The 8,161-nt window shown below is 43.5% G+C and overlaps 1 protein-coding gene across 10 annotated transcripts in view; it reads right to left on the bottom strand.

Moving 5' to 3' along the window:
• USPL1 (ubiquitin specific peptidase like 1) overlaps positions 1-4,865 on the bottom strand; it is a 43,795-nt gene extending 38,930 nt beyond the window's left edge. The window contains exons 1-2 of one of the 10 annotated variants that reach the window (XR_010319091.1): positions 4,309-4,864; positions 461-626 (exon numbers count right to left, since the gene is read on the bottom strand). Coding sequence is in view for 7 of the 10 variants with exons in the window: in XM_003414020.4 (XP_003414068.1) it covers positions 461-559 (99 nt within the window). In the remaining 3 variants the exon portion in view is untranslated. Of the gene's footprint in view, positions 1-460; positions 4,255-4,308 lie in introns of those variants that run through there. The other 9 variants (XR_010319092.1, XM_010593991.3, XM_023553157.2 and 6 more) reach the window with 9 other exon arrangements.
• Between the last annotated feature and the right edge of the window lie 3,296 nt (positions 4,866-8,161).

Raw genomic sequence — 8,161 nt, forward strand, 5'->3', positions numbered from 1 at the left:
AAAGTTAAATGCAAAGATAACCAGAAAATAATTACAATTTTCGACAAGAAGTGTCCTGGAAAGATATCTTAAACATGGCAAATAAAGGAAATGCATAGGGGCTTTACATAGAGATAGTGTTCCAAAAAGAATATATCACAGTTTTAAGTATTAAATTTTAAGTGTTAAGAATAGCATCAGTTTTATTTGCAAGGAAAAAAGTCATGTCAACTGCCAGGAGAAACATGTTCTATAATTTCAAAGACTAGTGAACCACATAGTCTGTGTTTTATTTTTACTCTCACGTATCAATAAAACAGAGAGGCAAACACATTAAAACAATCTTTCGCCATTGCTGTAAGATTTCCGTGGAAGACAGAATTTTCCAGAAGTTAACTGGTAAAATTAAAACCAAATTTAAGTCTCAAAAATAGGAGAAAAAGAAAAACTTTGCACTGAGGCAAAAAACGAGTTCACTAACTTTTCCCAAATTCCCCACCCTGTGGAGTGAAGGTACCCCTCTATCAGTCCCTTGTCCAATCACTGGCAAACCATTTCCAATCTTCGGGGAATCCATCATTCCGAGTCATTGGCTAATTTATGTCACTTGAAACATGTCAATATCACTAAGGATTTTTCAATGAACCCTGGAAAAAAAAAGTCAATAGGCAATTAAATAAAAATCCTACTTACTTTGAAAAAGAGCTAGACTGTTTACTAAGACATACATATATGCTAAATATAGTTGAGTTAACCATATCCTAGGGTAAACATATTCTGAAATTCTGATCTGAAAACAAAATACCTACCTTTATAAATCTAGCAAATTTGTGGGGAGAGGGCAGAGACTGGCAGTAGGACCCATTTTCACAGCAGACTCATTTGTAAGCAAATTAAACAAAACTTGTAATAGAGAAAGCTATTATTTAAAGCAAACTTGAAGCCCTGGTGGTGCAGCAGTTAAAGTACTCGGCTGCTAACTGAAAGGTCGGCAGTTTGAACCTGCCAGCTGCTCTGTGAGAGAAAGATGTGACGGTCTGCTTCTGTAAAGACTGCAGCCTTGGAAACCCTACGGGGGCAGTTCTACTCTGGCCTACAGGGCCACTATGAGTTGAAATCAACTTGACAGCTAAGGGTATAATTGACCAGAGTTTGAAAAATAAAAGTTTTTAGAGTCTATGCACAATTTGAAACAAATATGCTGATATTATACTGAGAAAGGACTCTTAAAAAACCCTAGATCCATTGTGCCACTACTTCAAAGGGAAAATGGAACAATGAACCACATATCTCTTATATTCCTATTGTTCTCAACCACCAAAAAGTATTTTACCAGTGAAGAGTAATGATACTTTTTAAAAGCTGTCAATGAAATGTTATTTTATATTAAATTAACTGTACTAAAACAAATATGGAAACCCTGGTGGTGTAGTGGTTAAGTGGTACAGCTGCTAACCAAAAGGTCAGCAGTTCAAATCGACCAGGCGCTCCTTGGAAACTCTATGGGGCAGTTCTACTCTGTCCTATTGGGTCGCTATGAGTCGGAATCGACTCGAGGGCAATGGGTTTGGGTTGGTTTTTTGTTAAAACAAATATATAAACACTGTCGTCATACAAATTACACATGTGACAAGTTTGCTGAGTATAGTCCCATGGAGTGGAACCCATTAAGTCAAAATTATGAAACTGGAGCTCCATGTAAAGAAAAATTATTAAGAGCTGTGTGAACATGGATTTAAAATATAGAGAAACCAGACACAGGAAATCTTTGCAAAAGGGAATTATCACTTAGCAGGGATGTTACAGAACAGTCTCAAGCACACGTGGTTGAACTATACAGCTTTTATCAGTGGCCACAGGTTCACTCTAAAAATGAGTTACGTTTTCCTGTTTGAGCTGTAAAACGCCTCACACACCTTTCAGGACAAATAATGATTTTAAAAATAAAAGTACTTTTAAGAAAGTTAGTATTAAAAAACGCGTTGCTGTTGACTCAATTCTGACTCATAGCGACCCTATAAAACAGAGTAGAAGCACCTCATAGGTTTCCAAGGGGCAGCTGGTGGATTCATACAGCCAGCCTTTTGGTCAGCAGCTGATCTCAGCCACTCCGCCACCAGGGCTCCAAGTTAGTATTAATGAATCCCAATTTCCTACTCCTGAGGAAACATCCCCACTGCACTACAGGCATTTTGGACCTGATGATTATTTGTTCAGTGCACTGTAGAATGTTTAGCAGCATCCCTGGCCTGTATCCTCTGGATGCCAGTAGCATTTCCCACCCCACCCCACACTGTAACTATCAAAAGTATCTCCAGACATTGCTAAATGTCCCCTGGAGGCAAAACCAGCCCGTAAGGAACCACTGCCACAGGACCAACTTGTTTATTACCTTCGGTTTGTTCTATTTATAATTTACTTACAAAGGTAACCATACAAGAACGGCTCAAACTTCTGGAGTTCCAGAGTACCTAAAAAGCATTGGCTTTGCATCTGCCGTTCTGTGTTCAGAAATTTCTTGTTGTAAAACTGGATTATTCTAAGAACTAAATGAAGTAACGCATGGAAAATGCTTAACACAGCATCTGACACATAGTAAGTTGCAGCTACTATTTATCTGGTGCTAATTTTACACTTCGCTCTATGTAGAAAATATGCAGTACACCTTGCATCATCCTACAATATTCTCAAAAGAAAAACTGGGAGGTGACTTAACCATGAATAAATTATTTTTGATAAAAATTTTCATTTGCCTGAGAAATCTAGAAAGCTTTTTTTTGGATGGTTCTCTCTCTCTCAATTATAAAAGTAAACTAAAACATGAAGAAAACCAAAACCAAGCCCACTGTTGATGAGTCGATTCCAACTCACAGCAACCCAATAGAGCCCTATAACCCTGTAGTACAACCGCCCCACGGGGTTTCCAAGGAGCCTGGTGGATTCAAACCGCCAACCTTTTGGTTAGCAGCTGAGCTCTTAACCACTGCACCACCAGGACGCTGAATATCCAAAATCAAGCCTCCAAATCTGCTCTCCTGATCCCACCACCCACATGTCAATGAGGAAAGCAGGTAGGCTGGTAGTTGAAGTCCTGAAACCCAGAAATATGCAAAACTCCCCCAGAAAACACTCACTTAAAAAAATGCCAGAGATGGACTATTCAGATTTTCCTTCAAACACAATTATTTTGTCCTAGGATACAAAATCCTAAGAGTGGTTGCTACAACTTAATTTGTCCCTAAAAAAATGCCCTCACTGCCGCCCTCCTTCAAAAATAATTGGCTCCTCTTCCTATAAAAAAATATATATATATATCTCACCCAAATTTTGGTATCTCCAACCTTCCAAGCACACAGGTTAGAATATTTGAGTCGTTCTACTCTGCAAAATCCCTCAGCTTCACGCAGTAACTCACCAAATTCTGTGGCTTTACCTTGGAAATGTCCCAAATCCCACCTCTGTCCATCCCATCCCCACTCTGTATCACTGCCAAGGTGATGCTCCCACAAAACAAGTCTGATTCTGTCACAGCTCAGCTCAAAGTTATCTATTTACTCCATGCCGATTATTGGAAAGTCCAAACAGATCAATACAACCTAAAGGTAGCCTTCCGACCTAAAGCTCGTTGCACTGCGACGGCAATCTAGCTTTCCAGCCTCATCTTCCTCTACTCCACTTCACCCTCAGCCCCTTTCTTTTACCACCTCCTTTTCACACTTCTGTGAGCCACTGATCCTCCAGGAGCCCTAATGTGAACGACTAGCCCAGTATGCGGTGCCAACGACGTGTAAAGTTGGCCCTGGGAACCCCGAAACACGTGCAATTAAACGTAATTCACAGTCCCGTGTGCAAAATGAGGACACTCGGAGAAAGAGCAGTTCGGAGAGGGGCCTTATACCCTCTTGAATGTGCGCTCCGAAACCAAGTGCATTCAGCACTCAGTCAAAACACGAAGCCACAACCGACAAAAAGCAGAGGAATGGGGTCGGCCTTCAGCGCCCAGAGCAGTCTGGTACCGAACCCCGACGTCCCGAATCGGAGGCGCGTAGAACCAAGAGAGGTCAGTTTCGAATCCGAACCTTGGAAACCCGAGGAGGCGTGGGGTTCCGTTAACCCTCATCTCCACGCACCTTGGAAGAGGGAACGAACTCTGGTTTCTCTTCAGCGTTTACCTCTCTGAGCCCAAACGACACCTTAAGCATCAACCCTTCCCACGCGAACCCAGTCGCAGCCCTGCCCCTCCCACCTAGCCCACCTTCCCCGCGTGCAAACTACTTCCTCATTTCCTATCTCGAGAGCTGAAGGGAACTACTCCTTCCTCCCCCTTACCTGCCGCGGGCACTCCCCTTCTTCACACCGGCTCGATCCGGACTCCTGTTCCAGTTTGAGCCCCACAACACCCACAGCAACGTTCACCTCACGTTCCCTCGGACTGCTCCTCCCCCACCAGCGGGCCCTTTCGGTGAGCAGCTTCCGGTTTCAGTCCGCGGCAAAAGAGTTCCCCTTCCTGCTGCGCGCGGGGCCTGAAAGGACGAAGCCCTGGCGGGGAAGGCTAGAAGGGTGCACTTCCGGTCGGGCTCCGCAGAGGCGTGGCTGTCCGCCCGGCTGCCGCAGCGGCAGTTTCAGCTGCGGCGACGATTAGGGGCGGGGCCGGGGACTGCAGAGCCCGCCATGTGTGAGTGGCTAGGTTTGGGGAGGCGACGTTTCTGGAAGCTGCTGGAAGGCGCTCGAGGGGCGGAGGTGACGCCGGGAGGGGGGAGGCGTGATTAAAACTAGTGCGCGGCCTGCAGCGGAGGGATTACGCTGAGGAAAGAGTCCGGTGCGCGGCTCGTCACGAGGGTGCTGGGGTTGGAGCCGACGGTCCCCAGCGCGGCCGGGGTGGTTGGGACAGGGAGGGCCCTCGAGCCGGGCGGAGGCTGCGATGGCGGGTCTCCGCAGGCCTGTCTTTGCGGCGCCGTGTGCTCCACGCCTCGGCCGCGCGAGGCAGCCCCAGTCCACCCTCTTAAAGGCTCGGTGAGATCCGAGCTGCCGCAGAGTGCGCGTTCACAAAGGGCCACCACACACGGAGCTGCCCCTGTCTCCCCACAGCCCACCTTTGCGGCCAGGGTTTTGGGGGTGTTTCACCTAGCCTCCCTCCCAGATCGTCCAACGGTAAGGGGAGCAGCCGGAGCACAGGGCCTTAGCTGTCCATCACCCGTTTTCACTAGTCAGCGGCCCATCTGCCCTGCTGCGCGAATTGCAGCTGCCCTTGCCTAGTTTTAACTTCAGAGACAGGCAGTTCTCCTCTAGTTGATACGTTTAAGGTTCTGCTTTCTAGGACGGTCATGTGGCTTAAGGGGCATCGTGACTGCGTGTGCTCTTTCTGAGCCTGCATACTAAATCTTGGGGGCAGCATATTGCAGAAGTCCTTCTGAGCTGCTAGTTCTGTGTTACAGGGTAACAGCGTCGTTTCTGACCATTTCATTACACAGTAGAGTAACCACGTTGGGCATTTTGGATTATGTGTTTTAGGGGATTTTAGATTTTTCAGTGGTCTGAAGTGATTATATTTTGGAATACTGGTAGTTTTGATAGGATAATACGGAGGAAACAAACCTCAGGTACCAAGAAATGCCTTAGTGGAAAAGAATTTTAGTTTTCCGTACTTCTTTGAATGCACATCATTGAGAAACCCAACGTTGTTTTTTTTTCTGCAGACTGAAGATACTGGCTGATTAGTTGTTGCATTAGATTATTAATGTGTTGGTATATTTGTTATGAAATCTAACTAGTTTTTTTTTTTTTTGAGAATTATGATGATGACATGAGAAAGCAGTGTTTCCTAACCTGAAAAAAAAAAAAAAATGGGACCCAAAACCCAGAGGTTTTTTTTGTTGTTGTTCATTACGGCTATTTCAATTTTTAGAATAGGGTAAACTTTTTTTTTTTTTTTTGCAGTAAATTTGCTGAATTTTATTCATAAATTGAACAAAACAATTGGTTCAGTTAAAATGCAGCTAAAAATTTAAGATTAAAAATCAACACCACCAAGCTAAATCAAAGATTGTTGTCTGCAAAGTTGATTTATAGTCATTTAGTATAAGTTTGAATTTTTAGCAGAAGAAAATACGTAGTATTGACAGAAACAAAATAGATATTAGGGTTGGGTTGTGTGTGCTGTGTTTCGACTCCTGGGGTTTTCCTCCCAAAAAGTAGAAAAAGCCTTATAAAGGGAAGGATTTGATGTAGGAACTGTCAGGAGAGGTTGACTAGAAAACTCCTGTTTCCTTTCTGTTACAGCATAATGGGCCCAAGTTGAGAAAATTGTATTACATCTGCTTTTTCTTTACCAGTGTATCTGGAACGCCTGTCTTTTAGGTACACTTGTCCCTAAAAGGAACCCTGGTGGCACAGTGGTTAAAGAGCTTGGCTGCTAACCAGAAGGTATGCAGTTGGAATCCACCAGCTGCTCCTTGAAGCCCTCCTTGTGGGGCAGTTCTACTGTGCCCTGTAGGGTCGCTCTCAGTCAGAATCAACAGCTTTGTTTAGTTGTGGTTTGGTCCCAAAAATAGTTTAGTTACCTTCCAGCACAAGTAGGACCCATTATATCCATCCCCTTGTCAGCAATATGAGACAGAAGTTTACCTAGCTCCATCTGTAAGTTCACACGATTTAATCAAACCAAAACAAACCCAATGCCAAGGAGTCGATTCCGACTCATAGAGACCTTAGAGGACAGAGTAAAACTGCCCCATAAGATGTCTAAGGCTGGAAGCAGACTGCCACATCTTTATCCCATAGAGCGGCTGATGGGTTCAAACCACCAACCTTTTGGTTGGCAGCTTAATGCTTTAACTACTGCGCTTCCAGGGCTCCTTTAATCAAAGTGAGCTTTTATTAAATTAATAGCTAATGAAATAGCAAGGAGCCTGGGTGGCGCAAGTTGTTTGCGATCAGCTACTAACCTAAATGTTAGCAGTTTGAACCTACCCAAAGCTCTGGAAGAAAGGCTTGACAACTGCTTCAGTAAAGATTATGCAAAAAAAACAAACCCGTGGCTGTCGAGTCGATCTGACTCATAGTGACCTTATAAGACACAGTAGAACTGCTCCACAGGGTTTCCAAGGAGCACCTGGTGAACTTGAACTGCCAACCTTTTGGTTAGCAGCCATAGCTCTTACCCACTACACCGCCAGGGTTCCCAGTAAAGATTATAGCCAAGAAAAGCCTATGGAGCAGGTGGCTATGAGTTCGGGTCATCTCCGTGGCAGCTAACAAGAAAATACAGCAGAGTACAAGGTTGTGCAATTAAGATTTCCTTTTCTTCCCTCGTTTTCTGTTACGATGTCAGCCTTTAGACCCTGTCCTCGGTTGTGTTCCTTAACCACAAACAAGTCTTCTGCCCAACGCTACGATGTAAAAGCTGCCTGCTGTGATTGCTTGTTCTGTTATAAAAAAAGATGAGAGTTGAAGTGACCAACATTACATCTAAGCAGCGTCGTTGTGGGTAGTCTATAATCCCTTATCTAATCCCAGCATCCAAAAGGTTCTGGAAACCAAAAGCATTTTAAGCTTGGAGACAAAAATCCATTTGGTAGCAAAATCTGACCTGAATTGATGAGAAGTTATATCTAGTCTTCATCCCATGTCCTGCTGGGGAAATATTAATTTTATGGGGTATTCTCCCTGGTTGCTGAGGTTTGGGGGTATTATGTAATGGTTAGTATGTCTTGTAATATTTTTAATTTCTAAGAAATTCTTAATTCTAAAACATTCATCCTCTGAGTTTTGGTTAAGGGAACTGTGAATATTAGTATTTTTCTGGCAGTACGCTTATGCTATGTATTTGTATATTTAAAAAACTTAAATAATATCATGTATTAGTTATTGGCCTTAGTGAATTCAATTGATTTCGGATAGAAAAAAATACATTTATCACATTGCAGTAATCGCAATGGTAGAAGTATGCGCAGGCTATTTGTAAGTATAGCCGTATAAGTGATCTCAGTAAGAAACTACTAGTCCCAGGGTTTGAGGTTACTTTATATTTTAGACTCTTGGCTCTGTTTTGCCCACACAAAATAAGACAGTATGATAAAGGAGTCCTGGAGTGGATACTGGAATATCTGACTTCTGGTCTTGTCTCATGCTATAGAACTACACAAGTCACTTAATTCTCAAGGTTCAGTTTACAGATTATAAA

The sequence above is a fragment of the Loxodonta africana genome, chromosome 23 (assembly GCF_030014295.1).
Source record: "Loxodonta africana isolate mLoxAfr1 chromosome 23, mLoxAfr1.hap2, whole genome shotgun sequence".
NCBI classification, from domain to species: domain Eukaryota; kingdom Metazoa; phylum Chordata; class Mammalia; order Proboscidea; family Elephantidae; genus Loxodonta; species Loxodonta africana.